Source organism: Chenopodium quinoa, unplaced genomic scaffold (assembly GCF_001683475.1).
Source record: "Chenopodium quinoa cultivar QQ74 unplaced genomic scaffold, ASM168347v1, whole genome shotgun sequence".
In the NCBI taxonomy this organism is placed as follows: Eukaryota; Viridiplantae; Streptophyta; class Magnoliopsida; order Caryophyllales; family Amaranthaceae; genus Chenopodium; species Chenopodium quinoa.
This window is the reverse complement of record NW_018743212.1, coordinates 3,172,087-3,188,973: the sequence shown is the minus strand read 5'-3', so window position 1 is coordinate 3,188,973 and position 16,887 is coordinate 3,172,087. Positions and strand designations below refer to the sequence as shown.

The window sequence follows — 16,887 nt, the reverse complement described above, 5'->3', positions numbered from 1 at the left end:
TAGTCTAATTGACAAATATGTCTAATCAAAATGATGAAATTTTTAAGAAATTGCTGTTTTTTTTTTTGTTTTTTTTTTTTTGTTTGGCAAAGAGGAGAATTTTTTTTTTTTTTTTTGTGCTCTTTTTATTTATAAAAAATAAAACATGGACTAGAAACAATCAATTCAATCATGAAATTGCCCATAACTTCCCATTCTTCAACAATGTCAAGTCTGCAAATCAGCTTTCGTTAATATCTGTCTCTCATTAACATGGAGTACCTTTTATTTTCTTGCTTCCCAACCCTTTTTTTAATTAATTTTTTTCCCTTTTCAAAGTGCCTTTTTTGGGGGTAACCCAAAACAAAACTCAAAAAAATAAATAAAAAATAATTACTCGAAAAAAACCTAGAACCTTGTGAAGTTGTGATCAGTACTTCAGTAATGAGCACCTTATTTAGTTATTTTATATGACCCCCAATTACTGGTGGGGCATTTTCTCCTATCTACACCAATCAAATTGCTCAAAATAACAATTCTTTATTCCTCGTTTTTTTTTTTTTTTTTTTTTTTCTTTCCTGTTGGATAATAACCCCCTCCACATTAGCATGGTCAGCATGACTCAGCAAAACAAGTATTTTTTTTTTTTAATTTTTATTTTTTGCTCCCCTTCCTGAATAAATTCCAGAACTTTCCAAGGCTCCCCATCCCAATATATCAACCAAAAAAATAAAAAATTTAACAAATTAAAAAAGTACACCTACCCAAATCCACAAATAAAATATTAAGCCTTTGCTATTTTAGATGGTTCCTTCCTCCATCCCTTCTAAACTCTAGAACTTTCTACTCAAAATTATATTTTAATTAATATCATAGGTTATATAAGTTTCTATTTAAGGGTCCAATTGTCACACTTTTGATATCCCCTCAACCTTATTAATCACATAATCTCCCCCAACAAATCAACAGTAACTGCCAAAACCTACCTTCTTCTTTCCAAGCAGAGCTAAAACAGAGCATGTCTTACTGTCTTCCAAAAATTATACAACTTGTTTCTTCAAATTTCTTCTTCTTTCTCTCAATTTCTCTTCTTCTATATATACCAATCAAAGCTTCCTTCTGTTTTTCTCTAATTTCTAATTTTTCTCTTTTCTTCCCTTGTCTTTTAAGTTATTGATTTTGATATTTTCTGTACAAATTTGATCAAATTCAATCTTGGTTTTTGCTAAATTCTCTTTCAATTTAAAGAATTGAATTTCATCCGGGTTTGCTTCAATTTCAATTGTTTCACTTCAATTTGAGTCACATTGTGACTCAATCTTTGAAAAAAATTTGCTTTTTTCTTTGACTAATCACCAAAAGTAAAGCTTACCCAGAAAAATTCAACCTTTGAATTATAAATTTCGACTATGAATCCGTTATATCCAGTTAAAAAAGAGTTCCCAGAATCGAGCTCAACGACGTTGACATTTTCCGGCGAGATTTCAAGGAATTTTCCGGCACCTCAGCCTAGAGAAGGATTACATGAAGTGGGCCCACCTCCATTTTTAACGAAAACTTATGAAATAGTTGATGATCCAAGTACTGATAATATAGTGTCCTGGAACAGAGGAGGTCAAAGCTTTGTGGTTTGGGATCCTCATGCTTTTGCTTCTGGTTTACTTCCTAGAAATTTCAAGCATAATAATTTCTCTAGCTTTGTCAGGCAGCTTAATACTTATGTAAGTACTCTTATCCCATTCCTTTTTACTTGTACCATTTAGTTTGCGACTTAACGCGTTACAAGGATTGCATATTTCATAACCGTTCTTTTCCAAATACGATATTATATGCTAATTAAATGTCTAGTTTTATGGAGTCAATGACACAATTAGCAAGGGGCAGAAGTTGATTAATATTATAATTAGTAAAGACAAAAGTTGATTAAAATTCACCTCTCGACAAAAGCCACCTGTCTCATTGTCTTTCTCTTTCTTGATTTGTTGTGATATTTTGATGTGCTGGAATTAGAATTGGATTTGTTAGCAATTAAAAAAATTTAATAAAAATGTTAATGGGATTTTTAGTGAAATGAGTCGGCAACTTGTCAATTAACTTTAGTAATGTGGTTGAATATTTTAATGCAACTTTCCTTTCTTGATCATGTGAAATCTACCCGATGATTCTTTTTGAGTTTGTCCTATTATCTTATTTAATCTCATGACTAAATTTGAAATAGCAAAAATTCTAGATGCGGGTCCTTAGATTTTAATAAAATATTTTGCAACTTTGCTTGATGTAATTTAATAATTTTGACTTTTTACTGCTGCCGACTTCTCTTGATGGAAAATGATGTTTGTAATATGGACATTTTGGTTAATACTCCATCCGTCTCAAATTACTTAAAAATGTCTCTATAAACCGGTTATTTATTTCTAGTAATTTGATTAACTTGATATTTACAAAATTGTTGTTCGAAATTTTGCAGGGTTTTAGGAAGATTGATCCTGATAGATGGGAATTTGCAAATGAAGGGTTTTTAAAGGGGCAAAAGCATCAACTGAAGAACATAAGGAGAAGGAAACACTCATCTAATCCTATGTTTTCTCAACAGGGAGTGATAGACCCTTGTGTAGAGCTAGGAAGATTTGGGGTTGATGGTGAAGTGGATCGATTGCGACGCGATAAACAAGTGTTAATGATGGAATTAGTGAAGCTAAGACAACAACAACAGAACACAAGATCATTCTTACAAGCAATGGAACAAAGATTACAAGCTACTGAGATAAAGCAACAACAAATGATGAGCTTTTTAGCAAGGGCAATGCAAAACCCTGCATTTCTCCAACAGTTAGTCCAACAAAAGGAGAAAAGGAAAGAACTTGAGGAAGCATTAAGCAAGAAAAGGAGGAGGCCTATTGATCAAGGGCAAAAGGGTCATTTACACAGTGGGGAGTCAAGTAGGTATGCAAGTGTAACAAGTGGTAGTAGTGTACCTTTAGGAATGGGACATGTTAAGGCTGAGCCATTAGACTTTGGTGGTTCTTATGGGTATGATCAATATGATCCTCTTGGTCCGGTTTCTGAGCTTGAGGCGTTAGCCCTTGAGATGCAAGGGTATAGTAGGGGAGGGACCGAGCTGGGGGAGGAAGAGCGTGGTGGTTTGGACCAATTTGAAGGTGATGATAAAGAACTCGATGAGGAATTTTGGGAGGAGTTACTAAATGAAAGGGTTAAGGCTGCCGCCTCTAGTGATCAAGGAGGCGAAGAGCAGGAGGATGTGAATGTGCTAGCTGATAGATTGGGGTACTTAGGTTCAAGCCCCAAGTAGATGGTTCATTTCTATGGTAGGATCTTAATTAGTTGGTGCTTGCTTAATTAATCATATTTTCCATGTTTTTGTGTAGCTTGATGTGTTTGTTTCATTTACAGGAGAGGGGGAAGAACCAATCTGCAGCCAACAATAACTATTTAGAGGAAGATTTAAACTGCTTTTCAAGTCTTTTTCTAATGATTCCTCTCTTTGTTTTTCGGTTCAAGTCTTTCGACTTGTCGAATGTTCCTTCTCATTTGTGTTTACATATTGTAGGAATGCAGGAATATTTCAGAATGTAGAAGCTAAGTTGAAGTTATTTGCACCAAAATTGTGCAAAGGTTGCTACTTTAAATTAATTTCTTTCAGTAATATTTTTCTGTCTAAACAGTTGGTTACATAAGATTTTCCAATAATTCGGTTTTGCTTTATTAACATGTAGATTGATTGGATGAAGTTCAAATCGAAAAGAGCTTGCTGTGCCAACAAATCAACAAGATTGAGAACATGGTAGTTTAATTTCTGGTTGAAAATTTTTAAAGTTTTGTGGCTTTTGGTCAGGGTTCAGCTGGGGAATCCTGGTTTATTCACTGCCTTGTAAATTGCAAGTATCACACACCAGTCATTTCTTTTTCCACAATGTCCCTATCACCCCCATTAGTGATTAGACCCCTAACACTTTCTCTCCTTCCACCCCTTCCCCCTACACCACATCCCCACTGCTGCTGCTGTTTTCGACGTGTTTTTTTTTATTCGAAAAGAGTTTGATGGAAGTTTTTTCACAAGCCCATGAGGGGATGAACAAAATCCACGTGTTATCCTTTGGGCATGGACTTGTTCGTCTAGCACCCTAGCTTATGGGGCATATTGTTATATGAATAAGACCTATGTAGTGGCCATGGGTCTTATATGTTTCCCCATGGGTTTGTTGGAGAAAAAACTCTTGTCGATCCCCTTGTATTTACTTTTTTGAAAAAGTTGTCGAGAGATGGTTGCAGTGAGGATGCCAAGTGCTCACTAAGTCAAGGACTTGGCTACAATTGTGGAGGGGGAGTGTGACCTTTGTCCGCGGGTGGGGGCCTTGGGTGTGAGTCTGCGAGATGGTGATTTGCAAGGGAGAGTTGTGGTGGTGATGAGGGACTGGTGAGAGGGGAATTGTGGTGGGGAAAATTTTGGAGAGGGGGGATGTAAGATGATATTAGCTGTTGAGTTTTACCTAGTGCACAAAACTCTACATTACCACATTGAGAGAAAAGGATACCTCTAGTAGCCAAGATTAGAAGATGTATCAAATGTCAATGTTATAGGGGTGAAACTAGAAATTAAATGAGTGTATCGTATATAACTTGTTCAGTATTCCCAAATTACATTAAAGCCAATTATCTGTAAAGTTGACTATTATATGATTTGGGGTGACTAAACATGTTGTATACGATACATTTTACGTTACAAATGTACTGAAAATTTGAGAGGATTAGGGATAGCAAAGCAAGCAAATTTACCCCAACTTTTTATAGAATTTGTGGGGGCTATGATTCCTTGTTGCTCTCCTTAGTAAAGATTTTTATTTAAAATCCAATAATAATCAATATATAGTGGATTACATTAGCTGCTAACACTGCAAGTACTACATAATAACAGGTGTGTTATTAATTATTATCTAGGAAGACCAAATCTTCCTAAATTTTAGAATTCGATTTAGTCAATGGTAACTAGTATAGACTATATCTTACTGTTCAATGAATTTAAAATTTCTAAACTAATCTTTGTATTAAGTACACTGCTAAATTCGTTTGACTTTGACTTACTAGAGATGGAAAGGTGACAGATTAGTAGCTATTTGTAATCATAAACAACTCCTTTCAAGGCCTTTGTCAAATTCTTTGCAAGATGGTTGATTTGATTTGGTTGTAAACATTAGTCTCCCGCGTTTTTATATTTATAACTCCATTATTATAAAATAAATCGAGTTGTTAACTAGATATTTAACGCAGGTTAATTATATAGTCTCTTTTTATCGTAATTACACTTGTCATTGTCAAAGTGAGTAATTCACTATAATATTGATTTAAATTCATTAGAAATTATTTCTAGCAAATTCATATTGTTGTGCCATATTTGGTTGAAGAACAAATATTAGAGGTTTGACGAATGAATTCAATGTTCATTCATTTACTATGGAGAATCAAACCATTCAAATGAATTGATATAGACATGTAGGGAGGATAAGATGTAAAGACTTAGTAATATTTAGATGTTGGCAAACATGAATCAACTTAAAAAAATGCACGGGATGAACTTACAATGTCTATCACTGAAAAATGATTTATAAAACGATGTCCATATGTAGCCTATTACTCTATTAGGCTTAGGCAGTGAGGCACGGAGTGAATCCTAAAGTCAATAAAAAAGAAATATTATTCTGTAGTTCGTACTACATAATCTAGCAAAATCAAGGAAGAATACCTAAAACTTTTGTGGAATTTGCTGATATCTATAGCCAAATTCCAATTCGCAGAAGTATATCACAACCATTTGGAAAAAGGATAAAAAAAATAAAATTTTAGCAGGTGAAAAAACTGGTCCAAACAAGCTAGTAAAACCAACAAAAATGGATCCATACCCAAAAAAAAAAAAAAAAAAAAAAAAGTACACCAACAAAAATGGATTGGGCCTTGTAATTGACCAAATCCACAAAAGACAATCTCTTATGGGCCACCCACTAGGCCCGTGATCTGTAACTTGAATTGGGCCCGGCCTAGCAACTTAGAAAATGTTGGACACGTTCACATTTACAGAGTTACTACTTGGCCTTGATTAATATTTGGGTTTGGATATGATTATTTTTGTTCTAGATTCGGATTAAATTGTCATCCCGTTACCAACTCTTTTCAATAATTAGAGGAGACATTGTGGCCTATGTTTTTGACTCCCTTTCGATATATTACGATCATGTGTCAAGGTATATTCCATAATTTCGATTGATGCCTTTGTCTAATGCATGTGCTAGTTAGAGCTAATTTGTGGCGGTCTCGGACTTTCAAATTGACATTGAGTTTGCTACTTATAAGATTTAGAATTTCATCATGCTCAAGAGATGATTTTTGAGTTCAATTCAGGCACGTACGCTTCATCTTTTCGACAGGTTGGTGTAAAGTTGTTAACTATCAAGTGACCCTCGCAACGAACTAGGGAGGGAGAGCTAGCTAATAATAAGCATATCGATCTCTGATCCACTTGAGACCCTGTTCTTTTGAGTTGTTCTGCTCTGCTCTACTGAAATCTGCTTTGCTCTGCTCTGCTCTGCTCTGCTCTGTCAGAAGCTCAAAAGAATAGGACCTTACTTGACCGCAGATGATTAATAGTATGATCATATTAGTTCATCATATAACAAACATTATACATACTTCGTACTATAGTTAGTGTGTTCTTTTCTTTTTGATAATCTAAAAAGGAGTTGTTTTGAGACTCTTATTAATTACTATAAGCCTATAATATAAGGTCAATAGTAGTTAGGTTATCAGTTACTCTCGCTGCATTTTAGCCTAGGTGTGTAGTAAATTGTAACATTGAAGAAGCATATTATGCATTGCGTAGTTAAATGTTGTACTGTGTTTGACCATTTACTTGCTTAGTTTCTTAGTGCATATACTCTCCCTTTTTTAGTTGTAACTACTGTGTGGCTCGGACAATATTACACATACTTTTATCATCAATTATCTTATGTTTAGCTAATGATATCATGCATGTAAACCTATTTGATTAGAGGTACGTATAATGTTATTGTTAATCTCTGGATATATCAAATAATTAGCTACAATTCTTACAAAGGCCAACATGTAGACTCGTAAATATACATTTAATGACAACCAACTTAAAGAAATTTCATTCTTTATTTTTTTATTTTTTTATTTATTTTTTTATTTTATTTTTTATTTTAAGAAATTTCATTCTTAATTGTATATTTGTATTAACATTAGTTGCAACTTTGCATGCATGGTTCACATACTTCACAAATGTTATCAATGCACTATTCATTTCTTGATTATGATTTAATTTCATACAATATACCTTTTTTTTTTTTTTTTTGGCACACTAAAACTTGAATTTGGCACACTGATATACGTGTTTTATACAATGGTTTTCCCCGGTTTTACTTAGTAATTTTATATGGTTTTGAGCTCTACGGAGCCATTTCTTGCTAACAATCTCTTCTTTAGTGTATTCGATTGTTTTAGTAAGCTTTTCAGGAATATGAAGCGTTTCTAGGCAATTGGACGTGTTTTTAGTAGATTCGGAAGAGTTGATAGCCAAGAACTGCAATTTATGTGGAGTGCCCGACCGGGCATGGCTTGCCCGGGCAGACCGGGCAATGAAGAGTTCACAGGAAGAAGCCCAATTCTGAACGGTGCAACGCGCGCCCGATCGGGCAGGCTTCGCCCGGTCAGACCGGGCGATGAAGAAGTCAAGTTATGAAGATGCAATTCTGGAAACGTGTTACGCGCGCCCGACCGGGCGAGGTTCGCCCGGTCTGACCGGGCAAAGAAGGAAAACTGTCGTATTTTACGCAGCCTTCCTCCGCCCGATCGGGCGAGATCTGCCCGGTCTGACCGGGCGATGTTCAAGATTGCGCGATTTCAGCTATTTCCGAATTTCTATCTTTTGGGGGTATAAATACCCTTTTGTAATTAACTCTTAGAGGGAGTTTTTCATTAGTTTTTCTCCTTAAGCCCTAGAAAACTCTCAAGAACCCTAGTTTTATTTCCTTTAAGCAATTTCAATCTTTTAATCCCAGATTAATCAATTGTTCATCAACAATTTGAGTTCTTTCAATTGGAGTAATTGGTATTTATCTTACTTCACTCTTTTCTGATATTCACTGTTCTCTAAATATGTTTTCTTTACTGTTTCTTGTTTTTGAACTTGATTTTGATTTTATTATGATGTGTGAGTAGTTTCCTTAATCCGGGATCTTGCTAAGCCCGATTATGATTGATGTATAAAGTAGATCTTTAAATTCCCCAATAATAATCCCAATTGACATGCTTAATTGATTGTGTTTATGCCAATACTAGATTAGGAATAATTAGTATTGTTATCATCCCTTTGTTCTTATTGCAACGGAAGTTGGGTATTAACGGGATTAGGTTATTCCAATTAAGGGTTTGAAGATCATCACGGAAGTAGATGATTGAATAATTAGGAATCTAGGCATGGTGTTTAATGTCCCTTATTCGCTTGATTCCACGGAAGTAGGCTTGATAGTTAATTTGGGAAGCCATTGATAACTTGGAAGAGACCTTTGGTATTATTATTAGGGATTGCTTTTCTTCTTGTCAATTGATTTATATATTGGGGGTAGATTTATTAGTTTATCAATCATAATCGTGGTAATGCTTGATCTTGGATGCTTTAGTTTATTGATTAATATTTCCTCTAGTTAATTGTGTTATTTAATATATTAGTTGATTATTATCATCCATTATTGATTGGTGACGTGCTTAGTGATTAATTGAGTCTGATTAATTGAATGAACCATAGTCTCTTGGGATTCGATCCTTACTTGCCCTACTACACAGTTAGAAGGAATAGTTAGGTTATTTTTGTTAGGTACGCGATAAGCCTATCACACACAATATACTTCATACAACTAACATTTATAACTAGAAATAATTACTAAGATGATTACATTCAACAATAGGAGTAGAGGTGGGCATGGGTCGTGCCGGCCCAACACGAGATTGGGTCGGTCCGGTATGAGCCCGCCAGCGGCACGACACGGTGACCGAGGAGTGGGCTGTGGGCCGTGCCGTGAACACGATTTCAAGAATCCGGCACGAGCAAGGCACGAACCCGCGGGCGACATGGTAGTTTGGCCCGCCAGCACGGCATGTCAGACACGGCCATAAAATAACATAAATAATAATAAAGAATAATAATAATAATAATAATAATAATAATAATAATAATAATAATAATAAAAAGAACAATAATAATATAATAATATAAAAAACATAAACATAAATGAATAAAATTATTTAAATAGTATATCCATTTTAAAAGTTGTTCAAAAAAAATTAAAAAAATTATGGGCGGCCCGGTGTTCGGCAGGCACGGCACACTAGACACGTGGGTCCTGTCGTGTCGTGGGCTGGGGTGTGCTAAATGGTGGCCCGGCACGGCACGAGCCGATCACCAAGCACGACGAGACACGACCTACAACGGCCCAATACGACACGCTGCCCACCTCTAAATAGGAGTACATACTCATTACACAACTATGGAGTACACAATATTTATCTTTTTTTTTTTTCACATGTGAAAGACAAAAATTAAAGGGGTAAAAATAAACTAACCAATAGGAGTGAAAATAAAACAAACCAATAAAAAAATTGTGGCTTTTTTCTTCTCTTTTAGAGAGAGAAAGAGAGGGACAGAAGATGACTGCATGAGAGAATCTAGAAATAGAGAAACCCGTGAACCTCAACAAGCTAAGCTAAGTTGTGGTGGCCCCTCAATGTGTGTGTGTGAAACTTGCTGGCGATGTAATCCTTCCTTTGCTTCCTATAGCTTCTGCATTTTTCACGATTACATTGATGCATCTATGTAAGCTAAGGAATATTAATGATGCAACCCCAAGAATTTTTTATATAGGCAATTCATCATCCCCCCTCACTTTGTCAAATTCAACAACATCGAGCTAGCTAGCTCACCTCATGTACATGTCATAAATCTAACGGAATATGGATTTAATTTTGATAGAGTATAAAAATCAATCATGCATGGATGAAACTTAGCTTCATCCATGAGGTTAAGTGGATTATCTTACATTATATCAACTATTATGAACTGGTGTGAGTGCGTGACAAGTAGGTCACAAGTTCAAATCTCATCTAACCCTTCTTTATTCTCTCTAAAATATAACTATTGTAAGTCGCAAATGTTGTTTTTAAGTAGTTTTAACCAAACCTTAATATATTATAGACGTTATTCATTAAGTTGGTAATTGTGTTTTGTATTTCGAGAAGAGGAAATATCATGAAGATACCTTTTGTGTGTGTGTTAGTTATTCAAGTCTATTTTGCCTCCAATCAATTACCCTCATCGTCCTTTACAAGATATTGTCTTGCTACTATTTCTCTATCACTTCAATTCCATCCTCATTTATTATTCTGTATTATCTACGTAGCGTTAACAAATTGGTGATCGATACAACCGTGGCACCAATTCTTTTTACGGGAAAAAATATTTATTTGATTTATTTCAATTTCTGAAGGGTGATAGGTAGGATAGTGATCGAGGAAGGTGGGTGATGAAAAAGAGAGGAGTGGTGTTAGAGACTTGGAGTATTAGGCAATCGAAAGAAGTTGAACAATTGCAACAAGTCATACGTCAAAATATATTCATACTTCGCCTTTTATACATATTTTTACTCTGTACAATATTGACCTCAACTCAACAAAAGTAAAAGAAGCATTGTTTTGCCGGAATTGTTTAAATGTAGTACTCTCTCCGTCCCATAATATAGTTTCTGTTTTTCTATTTTGGAGATCCAAAATGTTGTTTTTATTTCTATTTTTAGATGGTATGTAAAGATTATCATACCCTCACTTTTTTTTTACTTTATTCATTGTACTTCCTACATTACTCTTGAATTTTGCACATAACTTGTACTTTTTTCCACTTTATCTCTCTAACTTTTGTCTATAATTGTACTTTTCACTTTTATTAATGTACTTCATCCACTTTTTCCCTCCTATTTCTTAAATGCCATGAAAAAACACAAACAAAAACCATATTATGGGACGGAGGGGGTACAACATTTCTCCTTTCATCTTTTTTCATAGCTTGGCCAAATTGTAAGGAAGATTACAACCTTAATTAATTAATTATGCATTTCATACCTAGTAACACAAATTTTATCATAGGTCAAAAATTTTCAATATAAATTGCAGATCAACATGATTAGAATTAATTTCAAGTCTATCATTTCATGACAGCACATTGTAGCTAGCTAAACTAGTCGACATTGCATAAACATTTTATATATATATATATATATCCACATCAGCACTCGGCCAATTGGTTATTTATTGTCTATATATATTGCCTCAAAACCCTCAACAATATCGAAATTAATCATGATAATTTGTACATATTCAAATATTTCCCTTAAATTGAAGGCTACACTCTCCCCAGCCCCACAATAACATGTTCTCCCACCAATTATTTGCATGTCATGTCGATAAGAAGGAAACTTCAAAAGGAAATGAAAATGCTAAAATTACTACTTTTCAAAATTTCCTAGAAGTTTCACACTTCTCACTGTTGGAATTTTGGTAGGCATTATATATTGTTAGTTCACCATAGGAAAGTAAGGTAACACGTTATATTATTTCCTACTCGTATTTTCCTTAGTTATAGTCTTCAAATTTGTATTATTTCATGCCCTACTACTTGTCAACAAATCAACAATAAGACAATATAGGAAAGATAGTAAAAATAATACTGTTATTTTAGACAAGAAACATCCTCCTAACAGATCAATTAATTAGTTCTTATTTTGTTTGTTACTTCCGTTTTCTTTTGACTCTATCATTCTATGACATGTTTCTAACAGATCAATTAATTAGTTACACATTCTCTAAAATCAATGTGTTGTACCGTAATCGTAGTTAGTAAACAAAATTTAGGACACGTCGTACCATGCCATATGTTATTAATCTTCGTTTTATATTGTTCTTTTTAGTTAATGATGCATATATTAAGGGTATATTATATGAAATTTATAATAATTTTGAAAGTGACCTATTATTTTTCTTAAAAAAAAAAAAAACTCAAAAAGAATATGTGATCTTATATGAAGATGTTGGAGTATTCTTTTTTAAAAGCATAGAACTTGGATTATAGTTTGATAATTTGTCTCATCAAAAATACAAACATCAAACATGCTCATTTGAACTTCTTGTACTCCGTATCAAGTAAGTACTAAGTGAGTAAGTGGTAGTCGGCATGCAATTATTAATTCTGTAACATTCTTATTAAATGAGAATATATGGTAGGTACTTTCTTTCTTTTCCATAATTAATAATTAATATATATTTATAAAAGTTTATCTTCGGTTCCTTTGGGTATGAAGTGACAAAGTTGAAGTGTTCTTCTATACTCATTTGTAACTTCGTAGATTGAATTATAAGTCGCTAGCTTTTGCCCTACTATCATTTCATTAGTTTGATTTTTATTTATTACCATTACAGTCAGATTAATTGCACATAAGGTATGTGCTAAGTTTGGAAGCAATGTGAGATTAGAAGATTAATGAAAAGACTCAAAAGAGCAAAGTTTGTTTCACTAAAAGTAATACTTTAAAGGATTTTTTGTCAGCAATTATCTAATAAAACTTAGATTTTGTGAGAAACTACTTAATAAATTAAAAAAATGTTGTAATAAACTACCTAATAAAAGGTAATTATGTTGTAAGAAACTACATAATAAAAGGTATAATGTTGTAAAATACTACCTATGTCAGATTTCCACCGTTGACCAACCTTAAAACACCCACGAAATCACTGCTTTCATCCCCAAAACCTACACAACCTACTTGAAATAACCTCCACCACGCCGAAACCACAATCTAACCCCAAAAACCATTATTTCGAAGCATGAAAATACCCTCATCAACTCGGAATATCCTCCAACCACCTCGAAAATTACCTTACCACCTTGAAAACCAACCCCCGCGATGGTTTTGAGGGTCTTTTGAGGTAGTCGATGCCGTAAAATTAGGTTAACGGCGGAAATTCGGCCAAAGGTAGTATCTTACAACATTTTACCTTTTTATTATAGGTAGTTTCTTACAACATTTTTTTTTATTATGTAATTTCTCACAAAATTTAGGTTTATAAAGTAGTTCTTGACAAATAAAACCTACTCCGAACAATATGCTTGTATTATTTTTAATCATAGCCGTTTAAATCTAATATAGATAAGATTATTCACCCTAATGGCCTTACCAGTTATTACTAATCAATGAATCAAATTAGATGGGATTCCATTATTTTGTGAAAATGCACTCTGGCCCCATGAAACATCACATGTGACCAGATTGAAAAAGGGACCTTACATGTAAGAGAGAGTGTTGAGACATAGCCTTCCTAAGTGTCCTATTAAGAAAAGAAGAAAGTGTTAAACACTTTATAAGGCTATGGGATTACCCTTCCGATAGCTATATATTTTTGGGATGAAACTTACTTGGACTTGTGAAGTAAACTCTCTCTCTTGATAATGGGTGCGATTTAGACCCGTATTTAACATTTTGTTCTCATGCATAAATTTGAATGAAATTTGTAATAGTAATATTCATCTATTCATTGCTTGATTTTTGCTGCCAAAAAAATAACATTGTAGGGGCATAGGGCCGAAAAATGTTGTCAATATGCTGTTATCCTTTAGCATAAATTATTAAGTTTAATTTTGTTTGAACGTGTGTTCATTTGTACATTGTAACCCAGTTATGATAACTTGATACGCGTATGACATGATTCCGGAAAGTTCATCTTTCAAAATTCAATATTATTTGTCAACTTTTATAATATCTTGAAGAAAAGGAATGTGTGTTTATACTATATCGAGCAATAACTAATGTGAAGCAATGTACTAACAGTTGCACTATTTCTCTTTTAAAGTTCAAACTAATAGTGCAAAATCTCAAGCGTAGCATTTATAAAAAAAAATGAAGGAAGTATAAAAGGCCTATTAGCTTCATCTCAGAGTATGTATAATTGTACTAAAGCACAATTAGAGATGTTCATAGTTAAACAATTGTACTGATGACAATCATAAAATAAGAAATGAAGCAACAATCAGTGAACGGGGGAAGTATATTTCTTTATTTAAAGACTTACTAGCCCTTTCAAAAACGTGTATGAACTTAATTTTGCCAAGTGTTTTAGGTATTTGTAAGGTGAAAAGGCCTCAATATGTTGTTACGAGTAGCTAGACCGATTTTTAGTTTTTTTTTTTTTTTTTTATAAAGACAATATTATATAGTATATTGATTCCTTAAAAAGGTTAGCAACATTTTTAGCTCCACATAATAACGTGGGGAAATATAAGAAGTAAAGAAGAAGAAGATCAAAGCTTTTCAAAATCCCACCATGGATTTTGGTGGGGGTTTTAATCAACTTTAGGCACTTTCCTTCTACGCTAGTGGGGGAAGATAGAATATGGTTGACTAGCTAGGTTACTACTAATACAATGTCGTATACAGGCATTAAGGTTATTATTAGGATTTTCTTTTTGGTGTAAAGAAAGTACTGTAATAAACAACAAATGATGTAGCCGGATGTAAACAAGATTTAATTTATAGTGTCACCCAACAAGTTTTAACCAACTGTAAGTTAGTCGATAAGCACAAAAAAAATTATAAGAATTCTAATAATCATGCCTAAGAACAAATGTTAGATACGAGCCTGGGGCAAAAAAAATTACGAAGTATAAGATATACTCTAATATTCATGCCTGAGAACAAAATGTTAAATAGTAGCTACTAACATAATTTGGTATTTCAAAATTTTTCTTAAAATAAATGAAAATTGTTCAAATTCAAATTGAATTGAGAATCATGTAGGGGTGAAATTCATACATATGCAACACAATGATAATGATATACTCTACGTACGAAAATGAAAAAGCAACAATATTCTCAATAGTGAATCTGAATAGACTATAAAGCTCCTTATATTGAAGCCTAAGATATTAGTGGATTCGCAAAGTTGGACTTTGGTGCGTAGTATGCATCAGATTTCATACTATAACAAACACTGTCATAATCAAACCACGCAATAAAAATAAAATACTTTATATATTTGATGAAATACTTATAAAGTTGTAACTTATATAAGTGATCAATAATGAATCATGTAATCTATTGTATAATGAGATGACAGATGTGTCGTACAACTAAGATTATTATTTTGCTCATTACGATTCCATTAGCTAATTAAGGGAGTTGGAGAGGTTAACATGACTAAAGTTTTATCGTGTAGTACTCCGTAAAACAATTTTAACATGGTGAACTAACCTGAATCAGATGCAAGCAATCTTTTTTTATGAGACGGTTTTACAATAAATCAATAACTTTTACGGAGTAATCTAAACGTTAAAGTGTCGTGACCAAGACTAAAATACTTTAACTTACTACTCTGTACAAGTTTCCGGCATGTTTTTTACACAAAGAAGATTAGGAGTGTGATTGAAGTTTTCATCCCCATCCGTGCAGAATCTTAAATGAATCATTGTTGCATTAACATGCAAAAATCATTACCATAGATTAAAATATCAAGATGTAATTAATTGACTTTTGACTGTTATAAAGGAGAAGGCAGTAAGACTTTGAACTAAAAAGAGTCAATAATTGAGTATTATTTTTTCTCATGATAGTGACTAAAAAAAGTAACTCTCTGGTCTCACAAAGTTCTTTTTATGTTCTCCAAATTTTCAATTTTTATTAAAACCTTTGCCAATTGGGTCTCATTTTCCTAAGCTAAAAGCAAGCCTTTTTAAATTAAGGATTACTGTAAAACAGGATTATTTTTCCGTCTCTATAAATGAATTTAAAAAGGCTTTGCTTTTAGCTTAGGTATCTATGTATGTAATTTCATAGAATTATAAAACAAAATGCATAACATAACATTCCGTTCATATCAAAGGTCATCTCTAGGGTTTGGGTAGTATTATGTAACAGGATTTGGAAAAGACAGGAAAATGCCAACATCAAACTCAGAAAACACAAAATTACAAGAAAATATTGTTAAATAATTGATATCTAATATATATATATATAAAGAGGAGTTTTTTCCCGACTTTTTAGAGCGCCAAGTAGGATTTTAATTTTTAGAAAATTATTATAGCGTCGCGCAAGATTAAGTAACTCCTGATCGATTAAGTAACCTTTGACCAACCGAGTAAGCTTGACTAAATAATTCCGGTCATACAGTGTGACCAGTCATATATAGTTTATCAGATAAATATAAATTTAGTAAAATATTATGTTTGAAAAAATACAAACAAACTGTACATCGCACGGGTTTCATCTAGTTTTAATTATTTTGTTTAACATTTTATTTTTGAGAATAGAGGGTAGGGATAGGATTTTTCCTGGTCTTTTCCTGCTTTAGCCTCATCCACACATCTCTTTCAGAGTTTTTAACTTATTCTAAAAGAAATTTCTTAAAATTAATTGAATCTTTTTCTACAATTTTCTCCCCTTTTTTTTTAATTTATTTTCCATATTTTTACATATAATTTTACAATATTAAAAACCCATAAAAAGAAAAAAAAATTAAAAAAAATAAAGAAATTATTCTGAATTCTGCAAATTTTGCAACTGAGTAAGCTCAGACAAGTAATCCATGGGGTTTAAACTGTTAAAGATTGTAACTTTCATCATTATCATCATCACCTCTTCACGGGAAATTCTTAGTTTTAGTTCATTATTTATTTTTTCAAAATTTAATTTAATTATTTTTTGTTTAAAAAAGTGAATGAATTTTGTCTGATTCTCTTTGAATTTTCCTCTAATTTTATTTTTTTCTTTCTATATATATGTCACTGCC

General features: G+C 33.1%; 1 protein-coding gene across 2 annotated transcripts; it reads left to right on the top strand.

Moving 5' to 3' along the window:
• The first annotated feature begins 569 nt into the window (after window positions 1-569).
• On the top strand, window positions 570-7,213 carry LOC110734445 (heat stress transcription factor A-2c-like). 2 transcript variants are annotated; one of them, XM_021914601.1, is made up of 4 exons: window positions 570-1,700; window positions 2,447-3,305; window positions 3,391-3,612; window positions 3,714-7,213. In XM_021914601.1, the coding sequence occupies exons 1-2, from the start codon at window positions 1,389-1,391 to the stop codon at window positions 3,287-3,289; spliced, it is 1,155 nt and encodes a 384-aa protein (XP_021770293.1). In that variant the 5' UTR covers window positions 570-1,388; the 3' UTR covers window positions 3,290-3,305; window positions 3,391-3,612; window positions 3,714-7,213. The 2 variants fall into 2 exon arrangements, with proteins under 2 accessions (XP_021770293.1, XP_021770292.1); XM_021914600.1 differs by having other exon boundaries at window positions 2,447-3,612.
• The last annotated feature ends 9,674 nt before the right edge of the window (window positions 7,214-16,887 follow it).